At 40.7% G+C, this 25,826-nt stretch overlaps 1 protein-coding gene across 2 annotated transcripts; it reads right to left on the minus strand.

The window, feature by feature from the left end:
- CUNH16orf72 (chromosome unknown C16orf72 homolog) lies at nt 1–25,555 on the minus strand. 2 transcript variants are annotated; one of them, XM_024194047.2, is made up of 5 exons: nt 25,139–25,555; nt 24,082–24,162; nt 18,500–18,775; nt 3,184–3,245; nt 1–518 (listed from the first exon to the last, which is right to left on the minus strand). In XM_024194047.2, the coding sequence occupies exons 1-5, from the start codon at nt 25,362–25,364 to the stop codon at nt 483–485; spliced, it is 681 nt and encodes a 226-aa protein (XP_024049815.1). In that variant the 5' UTR covers nt 25,365–25,555; the 3' UTR covers nt 1–482. The 2 variants fall into 2 exon arrangements, with proteins under 2 accessions (XP_024049815.1, XP_024049814.1); XM_024194046.2 differs by having other exon boundaries at nt 1–3,245.
- Nucleotides 25,556–25,826: the final 271 nt, after the last annotated feature.

The following is a 25,826-nucleotide window of genomic DNA, read 5'->3' on the forward strand; positions in this document are numbered from 1 at the left end:
TACTGGAATTGAATGTTTATTTTTTTTAAAGAAACAATCTGCTCTCCTTCTGTTTATCAGGTGAATACATGCATTTTAGGTCATTTTTGGGTGGGGTTAACACTTAAAGAACAAGTAACATTTGGGGCTAAATGAAATACCAATGGAAGATGGTAAAAATAAGTCAAATATTTAAGTTACAAGCAAAAAAATATTAATGCAACCAGTTAGATATTAAAGCCTGCTTTCTCTTACCAAAAAAATGGCACAAATCAAAAAAGCTTGACGAATTTAGTTTAAATGGTACTAAATTGAATGCAAAGCTTCAAAGCATTAACTTAAACAGAGGCATTTATTATTCCACTTGAAAAAAAAATTAAAACAGATCAGGCTCCATGTGTAGTCATATTTGGATAGATTTAAGCGTAAGTCACATTTAACCCAGTACTTTCCATAGTATGTGTGGAGCTCCAACATTAGTACTACTACATGTAGTAACTGTCTCACATCAAGAAATCCCAATGTTCGGCATCAAAGATCTAAGGAAACAAAGATATCCTAAATTGGTTTAATTGCACAATTATGAACTAGTTCAACTAAAAGTGGAAGGGGGTTTCAGAATGTTTTCATCGAGTGGCACGTTTGTCTATTCAAGGCTGATCATGACACCCACCTGCTGTTTCTATTTCATGGGTAAGAAATACCTCTGCTTATATCCTACAAGTAGGTCATTTTGCAGAATTAAAGTTGCTTTAACATCTTTTCTACTGTCTTACAATCCCATTTTACAAGTCAATCTTGGTTTAAAATGCAAAGTCTCATAGAATTGAAATTAGTTCTATACTTTATAAAAGAATTATAAATATCACACAAAGCCCTATGGCTTTAGGTCAACAGTAGTAACTTAATTGTACATACACTGGCAGCTTTTTTACATGGTTTGCCTTTAGACTGCAAACAGATTTTTTATTTTTTAAGATTCTTATATGGTTCCATGAACTGCAAACTTTTAGTACAGTACTATGGAACTGTTGAAAAACTCCTGAACCTGTTGATTTATATACAAATTAAAAACAAAATCATTCCTCTTAGAATATATAAAGATGGCCTCCAAAATTTTTGAAAAATACAACATGATGTATCCTGGACTTTGCCCTGCCTTTGATGGAGAACTTCTATGCTAGAGGACTTTTTATTATAATAAACTGAAACAGTGTAACCCTGCCCCAGCTGATCAGGCAGGAGAATGTTGAATCAGAGGCTGGCTAGTAGAATGTAAACTTACCTTAAATTGCTTAAGCGTACACTCACTTGTGGCCAAGATATATTAGAACGAAGTTCAAAATCATGATCTAACAGGCAGAAAACTAGAATAGAATTTTCAATATGGTGGTTCTAGCATAGCTTGGCCCCATTCATGCGTTAGACCTCTGTGTAGCTGCAAGTGAATGTAAGGCAAGCTTAAAGAATGTCTGTTTTCTATTACAGTGTGGATGGGACCTCCAGTTCAAACATTCCCTCCTCCCCCTCAAGTCAGCAGCTCTTCATCTCCTTATCCCTCCCTATTTTAGCCCTCCTCATAAGCAGAAGCTTTTGAACGAAAGTTCTTTGCCAAAAAGAGGAAATCAAGATCAGATATTTCTAAATGTAAAAAAAACTGTTTTAACTTAGAAATTGTTCTCCTTTAAGTAATGAGTTTTTGAAGTGTCTGCACTTAACAGTACTGATTTGCAGAGTGAGCATCTTTGATCCACATCTGACTTTTTGGATTTAAGTTTAAACTGTGTAGCCAGTTTTCAACTTTACATATTCATCAGGACATTCAGTTAAAGACACTGTAAGAATGCAGGTTTTATCTTTGAAAGCCATCCAATATGTTATTTTACATTTACTGAAAAGAAAGATCTTTTCTTCAGAATTAAAACTAGAAGTTAAGTTATTGTCTTAGCACTTGGCAAAACCTGCACCTCACTTCATCCTAAAGATGATGTCACACAGAAGCTAGTCACTCCAAGCAGTTTCCATAACTGACCAGAAATCTTGCTCATCAGCAGACAGAACACAACCCTTTTCCAACTGTTCCCCATTCCCTCACCTCCCACCCCTCCCCAACATGGGCAATTACTTCACACAAAATGTAAAATGGGATACGGTTGTACACAATACCTACCCTTCACTAATACTGAACAAAAAAGCCTATTCTCCAATTACAGGACATTTTTCTCTAAATTTAGGTCAGCACTGGTGCAGTTTGCACTGTTTATGTTTACAAGGATAATACCAGTAAGTACATATATGTTCTTAAACTGAAAATGTAAAACCCTATGAAGTTAATTGGGGAAAAAGTTTAATATTGCTACTTCAGAGCACTAAAACACACAAAGTGAATCCAATAAAGATCCTTGTATTGATTCAATATTAAGTATTAATTGCATGACCATCATAGCACCTCTTTACATTATCACACAATCACCAGAATTATCAACTGCTTTTAAAACTAAAAAGGGTACAGTCCAATATTTATAACTTGCACACTGTTACTATATAGAAACTAGGTGCCTTATACAGTGCTGCGAAAATGGAAGCCTGCAGATTTGACAAAGATGCCAAGTCATATTTTAGACGATTTCAGTCAAACTGGCAATACTGTTGAAGCAAATACTCAACACAGCAGGAAATAAGGACAAAGCATTCTATAACCAAATAAAACATCTGATATTTCCTTTCCCTTTAAGAATACAAGTAAGGTCACTTTTAGCCTTGGAACGGATACATGTTCGCCTATGATGATCTTGCTAACTACTACACAATATCTGATGTCCTCTGCTAAGAATATAGTTTAAGAAAGCCGTAGTTACAAGAGGCATCTACTGTAATACCTAAAACTTCCTTTATGGCAATTATTGAATTCACTTGTCTTAAACAGTGAATATGGGAAGATGGCCTCATGTTTCCTTTTCAATAGTACTCTGAGGATCAAGTGGCTTTCAAGCAGCATGGTGGGTTTGAAATTTTTGCAGTTTAGATCATTCGGTTGCGTTTATGAGTTGGTGAGTCTGTAATGACATCGCCACACTGGGCTGAGGTACGCTTTCTAGTTCCACCATTGTCCAAGTGGAGTGCCATTTCTTCTGATATGAAAGTGTTCAAATCAACATCATGGAGTCCATTTCTCCTACGACTAGCATTGGAACCACTGCTTACGTGAGTGGGAGAGCCTGGGGTACTTGAACGAACGCTTATACTAGCCATTGCACCACTAAGACCTAGAAAAAAAAGAAAGACAATATTTTAAAAAGGCAATAATGCAAGACAGAAGATGAGCTAGTTTCCTGCACATTATAAGGAACGACACTGAAGTTTCTGTAATATGCTAGAAAATTCATAGGTCAGATAACATTCCATTACCACTTGCATGTATGTATGCATGTGTAGGCACTGAAAGTCAGCCCCTTTTCAGCATGTAGTGTATTTGAGCATGTAGAGTTACTAAAGTTGCTTCCTATACAATGCATATGAAATTAGCTGTTTACAATGTCGTGATATGCATCAATCACTAGTGAGGAAAAAAAACCTGCTTCACCCAAATCCAGATATCTGAGTGTATAGACAACCTATCCTGAAATGTGGGCTTTCAATTTAAGCAGTAATCCATTTAAAAATGAACTATTCTTACTATATAAGTACTTTAACTATCCAGTTCGAGACTGCCCTAGTAGTGAGTTTCTAGGGCATTTGATTTTGATCTGACTTCCTCTAACTCCCAGAATTACTAGTACAAGTAGGAAACAAACAAAGCTACATTTTCATTTGTTAGGAATTGTGTTGATATGACAAACAAGACAGACATTTATACAGCAACTAAACTGAACAAGGTTTCAAAAGTAGTAAAGCAAAGTTTTTACTTTAAAGTTGCTTATTCTCAGAAATGCCAGAAGATACCACTAAAGTTGTTTAAACAAGCTCTTAACTTGGTTGAGATGTCTGAATAAAACTATACAAACATTTTAAGAGATGGGCAAGGTACCTGTGACAGCATTTTGGATATGAGATTCGTGAACCATTTCTAGATTGTGATCACTAGAACTTTTCCATTTTCAGTATCTGAATTAACACTATTTTACCATTGAAATATTTGTGACTGTTCCTGATAATTACAGCAATATTCAATAACGTTCTCTGTTACATAAGCACACTAGGACATATTACTGCAGTGTAAGAATTTGGCAAAAGCAGTGTGTTCTAATACATGATCAGCCCTTATATGCTTGTGTGTTTCCACGGAACATATGAATCTACCAATTCTTTCCCTACAAACTCATTGTCCTGATAATTTCAAGTTAAGATAAGCAAGTGCTCAGATTCATGACACCTTATTTCAAGAGCACCTAAAGGGGAGTATATTCACTATACTGATTGCTAATCAAATGGAAGCTGTGAACTAGAGAACAAAATACAATCAATATCACGTAGAAGAGCTTACTCAGGTATACTGGCAGAGCACAAAACAATGCAACCAGAAAGGAAAGCAGCCAGCAGAACCAGATTGTCAACACACATCACTTCTAGCAAGAGGAAGAGTAAAGAAGCAACTATTGAAAGTCACATCCACTCGTTACAAAGAGTTCAGTATAGGATCTTGAATATATAACCTAGATCTGTATGGTCAACTTACAATCTATTTGAGGTATTATATCTGCCTAGATTCTTTGGGAATTTGACTTAAAAAAAAAATAGTCTGCCTAGTGTTGCTGCAAGCAGCCCATACAAACTACCCGGAAATCTGACAAATGCATTTAAAATAAACTTAAATTTTGTTGAATAAATTAACTTCAAGTGTGTAAGGTTCATTAATTTTTTTTAAATGAACTTTAGACAAGCTTTAAAAGTTCATTCTTATTTAAGCTTCCTACAGAGGTTGTTTTCACAGGCCTATATTGCAAAACCACCAGCTTAATAAAAGTTCTCATTAAAAAGGAAAATACAGGGCAAACAGCAAATGAAGTACTCTAAGGGCACAGACTCCATGGATATTCATGCTACTGAAAGCTAGAGTGAAGTGCATTTAGAGTTAAAAACTAAATTGCTAGATTACGTGCCAGCATCATAGTACCTGCTTTTCCCCATAACACAAGAGTGACAATCAGTAAAAGCAACATTAAAATAAGGGGATACATCAGAAAGGAAAAGAAAAACAAGTCAGGAGTCCATTTCTAGTTGCCAGAAACCCCTTTTGAGAGGGCAGAGATAGGGAGATTGCATGCAAAAGGTACAGTGTGGTGGTGAGAGGAGAAACATACTAACAGCGTAACTGACCTCTTGTACGTTAATGCTGAACAAGGGCTTAAATACCGCAAACTGAGCCCTATGAGCACAAACCAGCAATAAAGTCAATGGGGCTCCTCACAGAGCAGGTAGTAAGAACAGGTTAAGAATTCTGACATATTCTTAGTGGAAGCCTGTGTTTAAGAGCACTAGTAAGTGCTTTTCCCAAACATTTCTAAAGCAAGATAAAAATCCAAGACATCCCGATAGTGGTCCTCTGGGCACTACCAAATAATGCTTCAATTCACAAAGTCACTGGAACAGCTATTTTGCAAAAGCAAGAGATGTGTTAAATATATCTTCAAAATCTAAAAACATATTTAACACAAAAATAAGATTTGCTTTACTATTCCTATGACTACAACCAAAGTTACATAACAAACCTTTTTTGAGAATCACATAGTATTACTAACAAGGAGTGCAGGGCAACAAGTGTGATAGTGATGCTTTTCCTGCTTATGAATTTACAACTTGCATGCTGTCATAAATTTGCAATTTTTGCAGATTACTAGAGAGCTATTCCTGAGGGCATTCTGCGCCAAAAAAATTAAAAATTCTGCACACAATATTTTAAAATTCTGCACATCTTATTTCTCAAAATAACACAACATAATCACGCCAGTTTCAATTATTTTGGTAATTTATTTCAAAATATCTGTCAGCAAGTATGTCTGTAACAATAGACACAAAAATTCCCCAGGAGTAGAGCGTTCAAGAAACCCCTGACAACCCAGTTCCTGTTTCTCTGCTACCTCCCCCCCCCCCCCCCCAGAGCCCAGCTGGGGGGCCAGATACCCACAAACCCCTCCCTCCCAGAGCCCAGCCATGCCCCCATGCCCCTCGGCCAATACTCCCGAACATCCTCTCCCCCAAGAGCCCTGGCCCAGATAGCCTCCCCCCACTCTTCTCCACTGCTTAGATACCCACATCCCTTCCCTCCCAGAGATCAGCCATGGGGGGCCCCCCTTGCCCAGATACCCATGCCCGTCCCCTCCTAGAGACCAGCCACAGGGCCTGCACTTCCTCCCCCCCAGAACCCAGAGACCTGCCCCCTCCCAGAGCCCAGCTGTGGACCCCCCTGTCCCAGAGCCAAGGGATCCAGAGGGAGAAACAGCCTGATGCTCATTCCCAGGCTTGTGTGGCGTTTCCTGCACGCCACTCTCCTTCCCTCAGGGCATGCTGGGAACTGCAGCTGCCAAGGACCCTCTAGCTCCCTTCCCTCCCCTCGGCAGCGTCTTCTATGTGAGAGCTGGGCTCTGCTGTCCATTTCTGCGGGAGAAAGGAAATTCTTCACACACAATGTTAATTTCCGCAAAATTCTGCATTGCGCAGAATTCCACCAGGAGTATATAGAGCCTGTACTATTAGTTATGTTGGTTAAATAGTCACAATACTGATTGTATGACTGATAAGTCTAAGTATCAGAGCAAATTTCTTGTGAAGTTCTTAATTTGGTTAAGAATTGTAAGGTTTACAAGCTAAAATACAAAATGGTGAATGGAAATTTTTTTAGTAGTGTTGTCTCTGGTATAGAGTACCCGAAGGTTCCTGAAAGAAATCAAATGTTTCAAATTCAATTTATAAAAAAAAAAAAAAGTTTGCTATTTGCTCCACTCCTCTTCTAAGGCTTGTCCAATATACATGTTCAGCATTAGTTCAAGTAAATGGTCATCAACTTATGACACTTGTCCAACTCATTAAACCTTATATGCAACACTTATGGCAGCCAAAGGACTACAGTGCTTTGACTAGTCAAGACTCATTTGTGAATTCAGTCTCCCCTGTTTGACTTGTGCACGTAATAGAGGAGAGTGAACATTTTAAAGCCAAAGCTCAGTGAGCTCAAGGGCCAGAACTGAAGCTTCTTTTAACTTGGTATTTCTGTAAGGACGAGATTGAGGTTTAATTTCAGACACCATTGTCAAGTGCTACCTTTTTGAAAGAGGTCTGTCCAAGTGACAATTAAACACTAGGATAAAAGTGTTTTGATTTTTTAGAACAGATACCTAGCCCAGAATTGAAAAAAGTGCACTTGTTATGCCTGAAGAAAGTTAGTTTTTTAAAAATCAAGGTTGTGAAGGTTACAGTAGTGCCTGAAGCGTATACTGAACATCCACCTTACTTTCAAGAGATTTAGATAAATTTGCATCATGGTACATTTAAATGCCCATGCAATAACCAGGACACATAGAAAGGTATTAAAATGAGATTACAAACAGGCCTGCTAATTCACAAGGACCAGGGAACCCATTTTGAATTATTAACTTCTACAAATAGAAAGAGAACACTGGAGAGCAATGATAATGTATCACAAGATGTACTTTATTAACTGTACTTTAACTTGCACTACTTCATATCAAATATGCAAACAGTAGTGTATTTTGTAATAATGAGATTTTAAGAAAACTTTAATAGAGCACTCATTACTAATTTTGTCTCAGTTAACAGAGGCTAGCATTACACACAATTTAATCCTTTTACTCAGGGTAAACACAGCTCATTATTCTCTTATAAACTGCTGTTCTGGTGACTGTTGTACCACAATTTAAAGCTATGTTACCAAATTCAAATATAGAAGGTTTAACAAATGCACTGTAGGGTAAGTTACTGAAATGGCAAATTGCTATTTCATAGCAGCTGGATGTTTGAAAGAGGATGTCAGTATTATTAACAGAACAATACCCTAAACTAAACAAGAAACAAGACAGTGTAGGGCAGTGGTTTTCAAATGAGGGTCCGCAGACTATGTTGAAGGGGTCTGCGAAAGCTTGTTACCATAGAAGAGTAGTTTTCAACCTGGGGTCCGCAGACTATATCCAAGATTTCCAAAGGGTCTGCACCTCTATTCAAAATGTTTATGGGGTCCACAAATTAAAAAACTGTTGTAGGGCAATGACCCACAGTTCAGATAATAAGACAATCCTTGTGTGAAGAAACCATTCCAATAAACTTAAGTTATATCTTCCTTACTGTACACTGTATCAGGCTCTAGTTTTCAGCGTGCTCCTACTAGAACACTACCCAAGCAACTAAATGGCTTAAATGATTAGATTAACAGGAACAGATACTAGATAGCAGTAGTGAGAAGGAGAGAACATTATTAGTAAGGAGTATAAGACGTTTCACTATTACAAGTTCTAGAGTAAGGAATAAGCTAACAACTTTTTTAGTGTCTGTGCAGGTAACTATGATATTTCAGCCACACAAGGTAGGACATTCATACAACCTTCATACATGCTGTGTGTTACATTGGAGGGGACCTTTCATTACATGATCAATGCTGGCCAATCACTGTTCAGCACAAGAACTGCATTTTAAGTATTGGTGCATATGCAGCATGATTATATAAACAATTGTAGTGCATACAATAGAGAAACTAAGAAAAACGTAAAGCAAGAAAATGTGTTCATCTTCATTGCTTCTTTATGTTGCATCAAGACTGCGTTTTTGAAAACTTCTGCTTGCTTTTGCATTTGAAATATTAGGCTGGGACTTCCTTCTCTTTACTGAAAGGCTTGAGATTGAGTAGCAGCAGCTGTATCACTTTAGACTGAAATTCAGCATATCCTTCCCCTCAATTTAGGAGTGAAAGAAAGAAAAGGAAGAGTTCCAGGGTTAAGTTACAACCCATGACATCACTATTCAGATTCTTCAATTGTTGCCAAAGTCTTCCAGTGAAGACAAGAAAGCAACACTAGTATTTCAAGTGCTAGTACAGTCAAGAGCTTTTTTAGAGTCCAATATTAAAGATGCATATATTAAGCATGAAAAACCATCTAAAAATATTAGTGGAAGTTGCAGTACATTAAAATTTGATGACTGTTTCAAATAACTTCAGGTACAAACATTAAAACCTTACACATTAGCAAACTAAACAAGAGCCTGGAATGGTTAACTAGAGAGGACATGTTTCATGAAGGAACTCAGTGCCATGCAGTAGAATAATGGTTCCCCATCTTTCATGAAGTTGGCAAAAAAGATTCATTTTGGAAGTAGAAGTGGTCCATGGGAAATATTAACTTGTATCTCGAATGCAGATGACAACCAGTAAAGTCTCTGGACCAGTGTGAGAACCACTGTAGTTGAAGGGAAATAATAATAATCAGCAAAATAGGAAGAGGATTTAGTTTAAGTAGCAATTACTGAAGTCTTCTGGATAATTTATCCAAGTTCCAGAGAAATTTTGGTTTGTTGAGATTAAATGTCCATTTAAAAAAAAAATTAAGTGGAGACACAAGGAATCATTATCTGAAGTGTACTGTGGAAAAACAGGATTCATTAAATGTCTACGGCTACATATAGCCACCTATTTATTGCCCCTCTCCACAACGCACTCCATGACAGCAACGGCAAAAGTAAAGTTTCATTCTCTATAAAGCTATAGCAACCTATGTTAATACAGAAGTGACATACCAATAGTAAATACTCTCTACTCCACACATTTTATTCAGTACCAGGCAAACTGATTGAAACTACAGTAAAGAACAAAACTATCAGACACATAGATCATAATTTATTGGGGAAGAGTCAACATTTTTTTGTAAAGGGAAATCATGCCTCACCAATCTGCTAGCATTCTTTGAGGGTGTCAACAAGCATGTGGACAAGGGGGATCCAGTGGATATAGTGTACTTAGATTTTCCAAAAGCCTTTGACAAGGTCCCTCACCAAAGGCTCTTAAGCAAAGTAACCTGTCATGGGACAAGAGGAAAATCCTCTCATGGATTGGTAACCACTTAAAAGATAGGAAACAAAGGGTAGGAATAAATGGTCAGTTTTTAGAATGGAGAGAGGTAAATAGTGGTGTTCCTCAGGGGTCTGTATTGGGACCAGTCCTGTTCAACATATTCATAAGTGATCTGGGAAAAGGGGTAAACAGTAAGGTGGCAAAACTACTCAAGACTGTTAAGTCTCAAGCAGACTGCGAAGAGCTACAAAAGGATCTGGAAAGAGCTACAAAACTGAGTGACTGGACAACAAAATGGCAGATTAAATTCAATGTTGATAAGTGCAAAGTAATGCACATTGGAAAACATAATCCCAACCATACATATAAAATGATGGGGTCTAAATTAGCTGTTACCACTCAAGAAAGATCTTGGCATTATTGTGGATAGTTCTCTGAAAACATCCACTCATGTAGAGCAGCAGTCAAAAAAGCAAACAAAATATTGGGAATCATTAAGGGATAGATAAGACGACAAACAATATCATATTGCCTTTCTATAAATCCAAGCTACGCTCACATCTTGAATATTGCATGCCGATGTGGTCACCCCATGTCAAAAAAGATATATTGAAATTGGAAAAGGTTCAGAAAAGGGCAACAAAAATTATTAGGATTATGGAATGGCTGCCATATGAGAAGAGATGAATAAGACTGGGACTTTTCAGCTTGGAAAAGAGATTAAAGGGGGATATAATAGAAGTCTATAAAATCATGACTGGTGTGGAGAAAGTAAATAAGGAAGTGTTGTTTACTCCTTCTCATAATACAAGAACTAAGGGTCACCAAATGAAATTAATAGGTGGCACGTTTAAAAACAAAAGGAAATATTTCTTCACATAACACACAGTCAACCTATGGAACTACTTGCCAGAGGATGTTTTGAAGGCCAAGACGGCAACAGGGTTCAAAAAAGAACTAGATAAGTTAATGGAGGATAGGTCCATCAATGGCTATTAGCCAGGATGGGCAGGGATGGTGTCCCTAGCCTCTGTTTGCCAGAAGCTGGGAATGGGTGACAGGGGATGGATCACTTGATGATTACCTGTTCTATTCATTCCCTCTGGGGCACCTGGCATGTGGCCACTGTTGGAAGACAGGATACCTTTGGTCTGACCCAGTATGGTCCATCTTATGTTCTTATGACTACAGCACACAGTAACTCTGCTCTTTTTCAACCCACGCACCTGCAAGGTGCAAACCTGCACCTTTAGCAAGCACTATTTGCTACTGATGTTGTGTAGTACAACATCAAAACACAAAAGTAAAAGGGTGATGGAAGGCTGGCATCTCCAGCAGGGAAAGTTACATATCTTTCTTATATTCTAGAGAATGAAGCCAGAGTGACCTTTTCAAATGGTGAAGAGAATGTGGTTGGGGATGACATGATGATTAGGTTAAATCATCAAGTAACCAGGTTCGTTTTGCTATGGTAGTATTAGGGCTAAAGCAATTAAATCATTGTCAAAGTTTTTGGAGGAGTGATATCCATGTATTTAATCCACTTTATCAGTGTTTCCCTACATCCTTCACTCCCATCACTCTGAGGCTCACTGCAGTTGTTCCAGAAGAATAGAGGTGAAAGAATCCCAATCACTGACAGACCCAGAGTTACTGCACTTTTGATGAAGTACATTCAGAATGGAGTAGCAGAGACTGTTAAAACTTTGGAATACAGTATACACTGACCACGCATTTACCAATCAGAGCAGCATTACAACTCAAGTGGCTTGAAAATGAATGATTTCAGACATAGTGTTACTCATCAGAAAACTCCAGTGTCAAGTCCAGATCCCTCATAGCCCAGGATGCTACTTTACTATTCTAATAAATCAGAGAAAAGCAGAGCTGCAACAGAGATCCTGTGGCACAGGGTAAGACAGCACGGTAAGCATGCCATTCCTACTCATTGTGGGGGAAAACAGTGTTCATGCATTCAACTCCTTTAAGAGAGGTACTGTATGTTGAGGGAGTTCTGATTAATTAAATGGTTCTAAAACTGGTCTAGGGAGCATGCACTGGTAGATCACAAGCTGCTGGGTACGCCCCTTCAGCTGCTTCCATTTTTTCAGGGTCTTCATTACAGAGCACATGGATGCTTGTAGAAGCAGCTGGAAATAAAGAGCCAGTCTAGCTGCCTCTACTAGGAACTGCTATCAGACAGAGGAATCAGTCACTATTTATTTTAGGGTTCTGTATAGTTCCCACCACGATACTACTGGTTCTAGATTGAGAGAGGAACGTGGAAGTGTTGGCAACTGGGAAGCCAGTGTGTGGGTGGGGATGAGGGGGCGCACAAGGAGACAAAGGAGCCATGTGGAGGAGAGCAAAAGGAATTGAAAGGAGAACAAAGGAAGACTTACGTGTGTAAAGATGATATGCTATACTATGCTACAATATACACTTTCCTAACACTTTCCGCCATATACAGGAGCCTTAGTTATTACAGGAACATTGATTGCATGATCAGAAACGGGAAGGTACCTGGTCCACTAACATTACTGTAGGGATCCTCTGAGAAAATTTGAGTGTTCCTTGTCTTTCATAGGAGATTAGTAAATTCAGGAAACAAGGGGAAGACCAAGTGAATTTCTACTTCTGGAAATCTTGTGACTAAGTTTCTTTACGGAACAGGTGTTCTAAACAGTGGCTTGACAGTTTCAATTGAAAACTGGAATACACATCCAGAAAGCAAAGTTGTGGAAGCATGCATGTGTAATTAGAGAAAGCACACATACAAGTTTTGAAAATTTGGCCCTACAGTTTTCTTGAAGCTTTAAACTTGTTGCAAAGGAAGTCTTGCAACAGGATCCAATATACTTTAAAATAATTTCACCATAAAGCAGTGCCTCATAAGAACGGCCATACAGGGTAAGACCAAAGGTCCATCTAGCCCAGTATCCTGTCTTCCAATAGTGGCCAATGCCAGGTGCTTCAGAGGGAATGTACAGAACAGGTAATCATCAAGTTATCTAACCCGTCGCCCATTCCCAGCTTCTGGCAAACAGAGGCTAGGGACACCAACCCTGCCCAGCCTGGCTAATAGCCATTGATGGACCTATCGTCCATTTGTACCACACACATCCCCATAAACACCCCAATGCAGAAACCAAAACTTAATTTACATTTCTTCTCATGCTTCAGAAAAAGGCAATCTGGACATCAGTTTATGTCAAATAGTTAAAATATACTCCCAACAGTTCAAGTAGCTAAGCCATAGAGAGGGAGCTTGAGCAGGTAGCAACCTGCAACATCACATTTGTTTTTGTGGCAGTGTTTGACTATCTTTGGGTTAATGTTTTCGAAAGGCTACCTTTAACACACTGTATGAATATAAGTGTACTGATGCTCAAGGCAAGGATTTGGGAACAAATCACGGAGTTAACTGGTTCATGATAGCACGTTCTCTGACTCCAGAATTTTTTTTTTTATTTTATGTTAAATCAGAGAATCTTGCCTACACAAAACACAAGTTTTCTGGAAGGAAAAGTTACAGTAACTAATGCAATTCAATGATAGTACATAAATAAGGTTTCATAGAGATGATGGCCTGCACTTTTACCTCATCTTAACATTGTACAGTACCTAACTTGATTTCCTTTCACTTCTAATAAGACACCGAACTGTTTTATAGAAACTACTCCAAAGATTAGGGGTTTGTCTTCACTACCGGGAAGATCGACACTGCTGCAAGCGATGCAGCAGGTGTTGATTTAGCGGTTCTAGCAAAAACCTGCTAAAATCGACATCAGAGCCCTCCTCCAGTTGAGTCTGGTACTCCAGCTCCCACAGAAGAGTAAAGTAAACCGACAGGAGCATCTCCTGTCGATGCAGCATAGTCAAGATAGCGGGGTAAGTCGACCTAAGCTACGTCGACTCCAGCTACATTATTCACGTAGCTGGAGTAGTGTAACTTAGGTTGACTTACCCCAGTAGTGAAGACAAGCCCAACGTGAGAGCTGCTCCACTTTCAGAGATTTGGTACTGTTTCCTACTTTGACTCTGCAAAGGCCTAACGGCCGGGTAAAGTCCACAAGACTGCCAGCTAAGAAATTTAAGAGCCCTGTCATATCTCACATATTAAGTTAGTAGAGTTGGGGAGAGAAGGGAGATCAGGTCTTTACAACACATGTGAAGTTGAACAGTGTGCAATTTTGGAGTGATAGTCTCCCTGCAGGAACCTGAACCTTCTCTCTTCCCTACACATTTTGGGTAGAACTGTTCACTTTCCCAGATTAACTCATGGCTACAGGATGCATTTTTTTTGGAAGTTGAGAAAAAAAAAAAGCACTAAACAGATTCAAACAGCAATTACTCAAACACTTCGAACACCTCCCTATTCCTTTGTTAGCATAGCTTCTCCCTCTCAATAGATTCTAAACACAGAGATAACTTCATAGATGTATCACACAGCAAGGATAACTCCATAGGAATCAATGTCTATACTGGAATACTTCATTATCTTGCAGACTGTATGATTTGCTCATATAAATCAAAAATTAGCCAACTGGAAAAACTGCAGAACTAATGCCCACTTCTGTGAAACAGACATTAAAGATAGTTTCTTGAAGTGTCACTTTTTAATAAAGTATTAAATAAAAACATGTACTTAATGTTTCTGATGTGCACTTCCATGCTCTGTTATTCTACAAGTGCTGCTTTTCTGTCAGCTTTAGCAGAACAAGAGATGGTTGATTATACACAAGTCTTAGTGGCCAAAATTGCATATAATATTCCAAATCTTGAAAAACAACTGAGTTTTGGAAAGAGTCTAAAGATTCGTAAGGAGAATGATATGGAAAGTGACAGATTCTTGAAATCTGTCTAATGTATTCAGACAGAAGGAACTGTAGAGGAATGCAGTCATTTTAAAAAGAATAGGTGAACATGAACCTGGTCACCAGATGAATAGTGTAAAAGACTGTCTGAGGAAGAGAGAAAATGTGTATCAGGAGGAACTAATCCAGTGGGTGATTGACTTGTAGACTTGTATGCCAAGTGAAGAAGTGGAAGGACATTTCTAGATATTATAGTACAATTGAAGAGTGGGGGCAGCTAGACAGGAACTTGATGAACTTTTTCATACAGTTTCTAAATTATTTGCTCCTGGGGGGATTCTGCACTGCTGCACACATGCAGAAATATGTCGCCCTGTAGATTCTCTTTGCTTTTCTGCAGAAAAATTGTTTCTGTGGGGAAGCAAAGAGAAGTTGCACCAGTGCTCACTCACCCCTCCTCAGCAGTGTCTGTTTGGGCAGCCAGGGGAGAGGTAAGTCACCCTGGGGTGGTGGGGGGAAGGAGATGATGACTAGGGATATCCAGGCCAGCCAGGAACATTAGTCACAGCTTTGAGGGGTGGTGGTGGAGGGGGAAAATCAACCTCAGAAGCTTACCCTATCTGGCCTGCAGGAAGCTCTGAACCCTGTGGGGGGGGGGGGGAGAAGAAGGTGGTGAGGCTTGACAGGGTATGGGGAGGTTCAGATACATGGGGGTTGGGTGGACAGCAGAAGCAGCTCCCAATACACCAACTGCCTTCTCTCACTTCCTGGCCCCATCACTCCTCAGCCATAGGGCGAGGGGTCACTATACAGGGAGCTGCTCCCCATGTCCACACAACCCCCGTGCATCTGGACCCCCCCACGCCCCCCCCATACTAAAAATCCCCGTCGAGCCTCATTCTTTAACATATCCAGAACCCACGTCTCCCCGAACCAAGCCTCTCCCTGCATCTGGAGCCTCCACACCCATACCCCCACCCCACTGAGCCCCAAACAAGCTACACACTGACCCCCTCCCACACATCACCAAGCCCCATTCCCCCCCCCCACACACACACACAGCCATAACCACCTTTACTTGGACTCCCCTGCAGAGTCCCATTCCCCCTGCACCCAGAACTCCCCAACAAGCTCCTGTGCATACAGATTCACCATGCACCCGGACCCCGCCCCAAGCTGCTTGCACTCAGATTGCGCAATACAGAGCCCTGGTACTCTAGGGATTTCTGCACCAAAAAATTAAAGATTTTAAAATTCTACATAATTTTATATGGCAAAACAACAGTAACAACAATATAATCACACCATTTTCAACTATTTTGGTAATTTGTTTCAAAATACTTGTCAGCAAATAATTGAAAATGGTGTGATTATATTGTGTTATTTTGACAAATAAAATATGCAGAATTTTAAAGTATTGTGTGCAGAATTTTTAAATTTTTTTTTTTTTTGCACCTAATTCCCTTTTAATGATTAAAAGATACTATTACTTGCTCCTAAAGCAATGTAACTTTATTTTTTGCCTGGTGGTTATTAAGTCTGCCTGCATAAATCCTAAAGAATGGTACCTAGCAGGCATCCGAAAGAATTCAGGCACCTACATGTAGCCACCACCAGAATCAGACTGCCACCCTCATCTCCAGTTGCCCTGTAACTTATGAATATGAATAGTGACCCAATTATTGGTGTGTTTACTATACGAATGTTGGTTTTGTTTAACTGAAGCCGTAAGGGGGGAAAAAAACCCAGGACCAAAAGAATGGTTCAAGCTAAGCCACTTCTCCACAAATACTTGAAGGTTAAGAGACAATGCCAAGAGGCCCACACACAGAGATCAAAAAGGGACTCTCTCAAAAGGAGGGGGAGTTGTTATGCGGAACCAGAGAGACCAAACCAAACATTCTATATCTTCTTATCTTGGTTGTGGCTTTGCTATTGAAATTCTTTAAGTTTATAACGAAGTCTGTAGTGTGATAGTACTGCACTCTTAAATTATTTCCTCAACTGAAGATGCCAGCAGCCTATTATTTATTTCCATGCACACCCCTTTCCTCTACCTGGTCCTGCTTCCATCTCCCTAAATCAAGTTTTAATTTATTCAGTCTCATAGGACAGTTGAATTAAGTTATTTTTCCTAAAACTCATTTTGTAATTTACTTCTGGGCTGGACCGGCCCATCATTTTATAGTTTAAGGACTCTGCTCATTTGCGTTCACATCAAAATTTTTAGATGACCCAAAGAATGGAAAAGGTTTAGGATGTTTTGAGTAGAGAAGTCATGACACTTGAGATGCTGTGATTATTTTACTCTGAAAGGATGAAGAAGTGAGAGATGAGTGTATAAATTATCCATTGTGAATAAAAAATTTTTTTTTTAAAAGATAAAAGATGAAAACACTTAAAAGCCAGCAATAAAAAGCAAGTAACCATCAATTTAGGTATATGAGTATTAGAATATGGATATTTGCTAAATTAAAGCTACCTAGGAGAAATATTATAAACTGATCCCTAGTAAGGGCTAGGGAAAAAAGAAACCAGCTCCTAGGGCTTGGGAGCCACACCAAGTTCAAACACTAAATTCTGTACCTGAATCAATTTCTCTAAAGCTAATACATCACGCTTTCAGACAGTAAGAACCATTCCTCTGACGTACACCCCTGAACCACATTATCTTAATGAGAACTCCGAGAAATAAAAATGGCAGCTGTGCAGTACTAGTAATGGCTTCTCTAAAAGTGCTACAGCTTTTCCTGTGAGGAATATTCTCCTATGAGCATGGCTTGAAAGCTGCCTTCACTAGTAGTGCAGAGCAATGAAAAGCTGACCAAAGTTTGATTGATCCACTCAAGAAGAAATGCAATCACTGGGCCATTCCTGACCAGTCAGGATGCTAAGCATAACAGTGAAATTGGGAAACTGACTAAGCAAAGTGGAAGGGCATTACTAAAAAGGAACAGATAAGAGGGAGTGTAGGCCATTCAAGAGCTCCCTCTTCCTAGGAAAAAGGCAAAGGGACAGTAGGGGTAAGACAACAGGCTCCCCAGAAGCAAAGAGAGGAGAAAACAAAAAACTGCCTTCCAGTGACTGGTGAAATCCAGGTTTCAGAGACATCAAAAACTAAACATGAAAGATGCCATCCACTCTTCCACCAGTGGGTAGGATCAATGCTTTTATAAAAAGGCTGTTTCCTTTCCAGAACTAAGTATGGCTTTTCAACAGCATGTTCCAGAAACTGGTTCTGAAGATACAGACAGCACCCCATCATCAGTATTGGCACTGATCAGTAGATGACCGGTACGTGTTTTTTTTTTTTTAAGTCCTTTTTCTTCAACATGAAATCATTTTGCTGAAAGAGGGTGGCTACAAGTGCATCCTAAACTCACTTTAGGAGACTACTGCTGCACAAGATACCAATTTCAAAAAATGCTTTGCTCCTTAATGCAGAAAAACTTTTGCCTGCACTTAGAATTTAACAATTGCACCACTTCTTAGCAATTAACTAACATGTTAGTAACACAACTGCTCCAGAGCAAGTGCTTTTACTCAAAGATGCTAGCTACACTTCCTCTCTGGTTACACTGTAGTGAAGGGAGCCCCAAAATAAACTCCAAAGCTTAACAGAAAGGTATGCTCCCCATTAAGGATTCCCACCCATCTTTTAAAAAGAAATATTGAAAAAAATTACTGTTACCATGCAGAGCTATGGCTTCACGGAAGGGCTGCAAATCAGTCTCTACAGATGAGCTAGTTTCTGTTGAAGTAGCTCGGTTAGGGGATACTACAGTCAGTCTTGGGGGAGCTCTAGAGTTTCGTGGAGGAGGAACTTTTCCACATAGGAAGCTGATCAAATCTTCTCTACGAATAGTTCTTCTGCGTTTTTTAACCCAAGCTAACACATCCTTATTGCGACGCTGATAGCCAATTTGAATTCCTACATCAAAGCTTCGTTGATGGGCATCCACGCTTTCTGAAAAGAAAAAAAAGACAAAGAATATTCTTAAGTGTTGCATCTGAAGCAGAATAATTAGTCTGTAGCTTGTTCATTCATAAGGGTTACCATGTGTCTGATTAGACGAGAATGAGATTGCAAGAGACCACAGCCCACCCCAGTTCCCTCCTCATGTTGGGGTTCTGAGTAACACTTATCTAACATCTTCAAGAGACACAATCAGGACAAACATTGGTATATACAAGCTTAAAAGTTGCCTTCATAGAAGATAGTTTATATCCTATACATATTAAACTGCTAAGCAGGGATGGTCTCTTTTCCATGTTTGCATAGGACCCAACACTGCAGTTCCCAATCCCAAGCTGGTGTTTATGGTGCCATCAGAAGTATTTGCTATAAATAAGTGAGGACTGATTATACTCAAGTTTTGATGTAAAGAGTCAGACAGAGTTGTGTTTAAATTGAACTAAAGCATTATCTATGGTATTTCAGTTAAGTCAGTACTTAACAGTGGAACCTTTGAAGAAATTATCAAATCTAAAGTCAATTTAAACAAATTTAAGAATAATTTCTGGTATTACACTTGAGCAAGTCCCCCTAATGAGTTTTGGCTTTTTATGCTCCCTTTTAAAGTTATTCTCTTCCACTGTGTGCAAGAATATCCACAAACTAGGGAAACAAGCTAAACACCAGGTGCTATCACACAAAACCTCTTGTCCTTCTGCTCTAGGTAAACAATTTTCAGAGGTGTGATTTCTTTAGAAAGCATCCCTTGAATTCAAGGCAGACATGTACTAGTACTTTAGCAATGTTCAAAGCTTCATTTTTTGTAATTTGTCTCATGTGGGACATCTTGAATTATTCCCTGATTTATTATATTCATGTATTTCATAATCCATGAAGGTATATTTTGTAAAAGCCTTTCACGCCTTCTACTTGCAAAGCCCAGGACAAGTTTAGTGCACAAAATCTTTGGCTGGATCTCCCTCAGGTATTAGATCTCCTACGAAGTTGAATTTCATTCTGGATACTGACATGAGTTGTCACCCTGTGCATGCCACTTTGTTATTTTCTAGTAGATCCTTTCAGATCATTTGATCCACTTTAAAAGGAGTTTCTAACAACTCTGGCTAATTAGTCTAAGAACTACATCAGTAGGTTACTGAAATCAGTCACATTTTACATAGGACATACAATGTTCTGTACTCATTGTGTTCATTCTACTGTTTCTGCCACAGCAGTTTCTTCTCAGTGCTTTGCCAACAGTGATTTCAGCATATGAACAAGACACCATGTTTGCTCTTGCTCCATAATGAAGACATGGAGCTTAGTGTTGGAAAGTCCACTCCAATTTCCTTTACTTAATCTTTCAGAGAAAATACGTTTAAGAACTTGGCAATGCTCCTTAAATGAGTGTTTCTGAAGCTCTTGTGTTTTTCCCCGATTGGGGAAACACTAATGAACAAAGAGTTCTATGCCTAAACCATGTCAATAGCTCCTTCATACTTGTTTATTCAAATAATTCATACAGGTTTCTCACTGAAACAGCGTTACACATGATTTACCTGCAAACCAGCTTCCAAACTAGTTTTTACACATAATATACAAAACTGCCATATTGTATTTGAGAATCATGGTCAGTAGAACAATCATTTAAGATTTGTTTACAAGGCACTATTACCCTATTCGTGTAAAAAAAAAAAAACTGGTGTTTATTCTGACCACAACAAGTAGGACTGCTTCAGCCATCAGAGTTTAAAAATTAGCAGCACTTCAAAACATATTTGGCAAATACCATGTCCCAAAGCTTTAACTAGAAGCAGTTTGTATGTGTTTAGTGTATAAAGTGTAAATATAAAACAAATACACAATTTCACACCCATTACGATAAAAATATTTGAAGTGGTAAGCCTATGAAAGATTCCTCCTCCATATTAATATTCTGATGTCCAAGTCTAATAGCTACTATTCAAACAGGATGCTCAATTCACACTGTTAAAAGGAACACCAAAAAGATTATAGTAAGAGAAACAAATAACTTCCTCTCAGTTTATCATGTGCATTTGACCGTATTTTGCCTGGTCAAAACCACAATATTTATGTTGACTTTATCACACAGCTAAAGAAACATTTTTGGAGACTAGGAAAATATGAGATTACAAAAGCTGGTGGAAGGACTCTGATACAGATCTACTTATGGAAGCTACTAAGAACTCTAAACTAGTTTTCAAATTGACAGTGTTCCTTTAATTGCTTGTCAGGATCACCTTCAACACAGAAAGTAAGAGGACAGAACAGAGTCCACATAAAGCCATCAAGATTAAGTGACATCTATGAAAAGTGGTCTGTTGCTGAGATACATGAACAATGGGCTGACCACTATCTCCAGTCATATGGTGCTGAAGGTATTTGGCTGCTAGTATAGATGGTACATGCCTTGCCTTCATTAGAAAAAAAAGCTGTTTTAATATATTAATATAGTATAGACCAGGTAATTGTATTTTTAACACATGGATTGACCTAGATCAGCTTACACTCCCCTTAAGGTTCAGCTCCATCAGCTAAGACTACAAATAACTAAACTTGTGTTAAAACTAAAACTGACTTGTCTAACCTAACACCTAATATCCTAATGAACATATCCCTTTTTCCTAGTGATTTCTAGACATCATATTCCAACAGGTCTCTAACACACTTTCTGGAATGGTACTGAAAAGTTGTGTCCCCTCTGAACAAGCAGCTAAACCATTTTCAGGGCAAACCAAGTAGGATCTGGAGGACAGTTAGTGAGCAACAGCCCATTTTCTTTTGTTTAGATGGACATACTGTCAGTAGATCTAAAAAACTTAAAATACTCTTGGTGCCCAGTGCTGCAACTGATTGGACAATATTGTATGAAGAGTGATTAAATGCTAAGAGCTGAATCAAGTTTAAAAGTGAAAACTATATGCAGATGAATTGAGGTGTGAAGGAGAACTGAATATACTTGAAAAAATTTATTGTTTATCCAGATCTCATTATGGCCAGATCGGTCAGGAAATATATATATATATATATATATATGCCAATAATCTGTTACCAAGTAAAAAATGGCTTTAAATATATTTAACAGATATTCCTGATGTAGGCAGTTTGAGATGCTTGATTCATCATACAATATTCCTTTGATGACTTTTTTGCAGCTTCATGTGAAGCACACGGCCTCCCACACCTTTGATAGTAACCACAATGAACCAAGTTTTAAAGAGCAACAAGAATGTTTAGAACTTTTTAGTACTACATCTCTGTTTAACATTCTACCCTGCTAGCTCTCCTTGTGCATAGCTTTATTCAGAGGGATTCTGTCCCCTTGAAATGTAGGCAATTTAATGTAGTCCATTAAAGAGACAGTAGCTAGATAGATAGATGGAAGAATTCTCTCTTTGATCTTGCTACTGCTGCTCCGAGAGGCTGATTACCAAAGTTGATGGAAACACCCCTTCCATCAAAGTAAACATCTATGCTATGGCACTACAGAACCCATAGTGTAAACATGGCTGCAGCCAATAAGACTTTATAGAGGAAACAGTAAAACTGACTTTTGACAAAGGCTGTGAAATACACAAGACTAAAAATATTCATAGTAATTTCCACTGCTACTTGGAAGAAAAAACAGATAAACCTTTTCAAAAAAGTGTGTAATTTAATGACTATCAATTTAAATGATCTTATTCACGTGAGAGCCAGATCATTTTAATTTCATGGTAATGTATTTTCAAGTTATTCTGTTACATAATCATGGCAGAACAATGCCATGAATTTATTTTTTCTTGCAAAACTGTAACACAAATTCTTTAACTGAATCCAAGCAGTACTTCCTAAAAAGGGGAGGTACTCTGAAGAGCCAGAAATCAATAAGATTCCAGTTTATCAAAATTTGCATATAGGCAGTAGATATTCTAGCCAGATTATAGCTTTGATTTACACAACAGCTCCTCTTTATCCAATAGTGATAGATGAGCAAGTGGAAGCTCTGTTGTAGTTTGACCCTCATCAAGGAAACGTGGCTGATTAACACTTTGTAGCTGCCAAGTCAAAGCCTAGGACTAGTGTTTCTGGCTATTCCATCAAGCCCACATTCCATTTTGAGAACTACATAAAAGCAGAGATTACAATGTCTATTTCACTAACTCTTCATGGATGGTCTACAAGGGAGAAGCAAGTCTCCAATGTAATGGTTACACACCTACTGTTTCCTCCCCATTTATTACTGCATGGTGAGAAGCCTGATCTGTTATCAGAAATACTACACTGCTAAACTCAGTTCAGTCATTTAAAACAAATCCATGGAGTGACAAATCAGCCAACTGCTAACAATCAAAGATAAAGCATGCATATATGTGATTCCATTTAGAATTCTAGACACGAAGCAAAACAGATATGCAGCTAAACAAAATCATGCAAAAAACAAAACTCAAGCAAAAGAGTAGTTTATTTTAGGGTTCTCCTTTTTTAAAAGCTCTGCTTTTGACTCATCACCATTAGCAAACAGACAATGGTAATGAGAGCCACAATGCCATAGTTTGCATTGTTCAGAGGGCTGATTTGGGAAAGTCACTGAATGTTTCTGTTCCTATCAGGATCATTCTGCAACAGTGACCTACAAGTACCTTTTCCAATCAGAGGCTACAGATTGATAGTTAAACTCAGCGTATCTTTGTAGAAAATCTAAGTGTCATCAAATTTCTAAATATGACACTACATTTTTGTGCATTTTGTGTATCATAAGTGTCCAGCAGGTTCTGTTTGTATGTTATAATATTAGTGAAAGTTAACTTTCCCCATTTCCTTTGGACACCTTAAGTAGTCACTAAAAGACGTCAGCATGAATTTAACTGATACAGGTAAGAGATCTAATAAAGAATGAGCACCACTGTCCTACAACCAAATTTCAACACTGGCAGACATTAAACCTTTGAAGGTATGCTTACTAAGAAAGCCTCTGAGGTTTGCATCTGGAACATGAAGTCTGCCTTTTAAACAACTTATTTTAAAACTACAAGTGACACAAAGGTATCACTGTCAAATTCTATGCTATGGCCTGTTGTACTCCTCTCCTGAGCTTATCAGAATGACATGCACATGTTAAGAGCTTCATTATGCAAGAGCCTAGGAATGGAACAACTTAAGTTAGTCACTCACATGAGCCAACATGGAAGAAAGTTAGCTGCTGCCAAACTACAGTGGCCAAGGAAAGGTTGCAAGATTCAGGCAGCAGCTTGGATTTTATGAGTAAGGCCGGCACTTGGGAGGAGGGTAGGGATAGCGCCCGGGCCGGCCCTTACCTTTGTAGAGGTTGGTGACTGCGGTGGCGGCATTCTGGAAGGGGACCCAGAGGGAGAGCCCTGGCTGCTGGCACACCCGGTCTGCAGGAATGGAAGGACACACACGCTGTTTATTTTGGAGACACTAACTCCGAACGGCCATGTTAGGTTTCGCCATTTTGTTCAGCCTCCCGGAGGCAGCCCGGGACCGGGGTGTGGCTGGGCCGACCGCGCCTGCTACCCGGAACCGGGATAGGCGATGGTGCCCCAGGACCGCCGGCGCAGCGCCCAGTCCTGCCCCCTCCCCTCAGAACCCAGTGCACAATGGGGCCGGCCCCGCGCTCGCCATTTTGTCGGTGCTTCTTCCCTGGGTTAGACGGCAGGAGCCGCCTTCGGGAGGGCTCGGTCCCCGGCTCGGCTCTCCTCCCCTCGGCTGCTCTGCGGGTCACCAAGGGCTCCCCCTCACCCTCCTCCCCCTCCGGGGTGGGTCTCGGCGGCGGGACCCAGCCCCTCACTCCCCCCGGCGGTCGCTGAGCGCTGCCGGGAGTCTGCTCCTCCCCTCACGCCAAAGGGCCCCCTCGCCGCCATCCCGGGGCCGATCCCTTCCGCCCCCCCTCCACCCCCGCCATTTTGGGCGATCTCTGGGGAGGGGCCGGGGCTCCAGACACGGCTGGAGACAGGAGTCGCGGAGGGGGGCGAGAGCGGCGGGTTTCCTCGGGGTCGTCCCCTCTCCCGGGGGGCTGGAAAGGTGATTTCCAGGGTAGCGGCGGAGGCGGCGGCTCCACCTCACGCCATTTTGTTTTCCCGTCCGCCTCTATGGATGGGTGCGGAGCCCCCGCTCCTCACACTGCCCGGGGAACCCCCGCCCCCATGCGGAGCCGCGTCCCCACCACACCCCCCCCCGCCTCCCCCGGGGCCCCCCCCCCCCCCCCCCCCTCCCCGCAGGGTTCCTCCCTCACTTCTCAGCCAGCTTCTCGGCGGAGCCTCCCCCTCGTAGCGCTGCGCCTCCCCCATGCTCTATGGCTGCCCCGGCCCGGCCTCCCCCACGCCGGGCGCCCTGCTAGCCTGCCCCGCTCACCCTTGTAGAGCTGCGCCACGGCGGTGGCCGAGTTCTGGAAGAGGTGCCACAGTTTCTGCTGTTTGTGCTCGGGCTGCGCGGCGGCCGCCGCCTCCTCCTGCAGCTCCGGGGCCAGCGCCTCCTCCTGCTCGGCCTCGGCCAGGCACTGCCGTTCCCACTTGCTGAACCAGTGCTCGGGCCCGTGCTCCTGGATCTCGGCCTCGCCCTCCTCCTTCTTGTCCTCCATCCTCCGGCCGGCTCAGCTCCGCCGCCGCCGCCGCGCCCAGATCCCGGTCACACGGCAGCGCTCGCCTGCCCTCCCCGCCGGCGGAGGCTGGCCGGCCGGGCTGCTGCTGGGGCCGGGCCGCTCCTACCTAACCCCCATGCTCTCGGCCTTCGCTCGCCCTAGCTCCAACCCCTCCGCCGGCTCCAACCACACTGAGCCGCAGACGCCGCCCCAATCCCAGTAAAACCCCAGGAAAGGCAGCTGCCGAACCTGCTGTCAAAAAAAACCCGCCCCTCGCTCTCTCACTGGCAGGCTTGGCTCCACCTTTGCCGGTTTGAACGGCAAAGCCCACATCCATTGGATAACTGCGTGCCCATCACCAAGCCAGTGTCACAAAGGGGCGGGAAGAGGGACAAGATTGGTTACGACACCAAAAGCTTCTGCGCAAGCGCAATAGGGCTGCGTGCTGTGCGCAGGCGCAGT

Source organism: Terrapene carolina, unplaced genomic scaffold (genome assembly GCF_002925995.2).
Source record: "Terrapene carolina triunguis isolate 2854851 unplaced genomic scaffold, T_m_triunguis-2.0 Scaffold93, whole genome shotgun sequence".
Classification (NCBI taxonomy): Eukaryota; Metazoa; Chordata; order Testudines; family Emydidae; genus Terrapene; species Terrapene triunguis.

Excerpts from the sequence above, each read along its gene's own strand:
- CUNH16orf72 (XM_024194046.2), bottom strand. The coding sequence starts at position 25,364 with ATGGAGGACAAGAAGGAGGAGGGCGAGGCCGAGATCCAGGAGCACGGG. Across the intron at positions 24,163-25,138 it reads CGTGGCGCAGCTCTACAAGG|ACCGGGTGTGCCAGCAGCCA; the intron begins GTGAGCGGGGCA and ends CCATTCCTGCAG. Across the intron at positions 3,246-18,499 it reads TGAAGCCATAGCTCTGCATG|GTCTTAGTGGTGCAATGGCT; the intron begins GTAACAGTAATT and ends TTTTTTTTCTAG.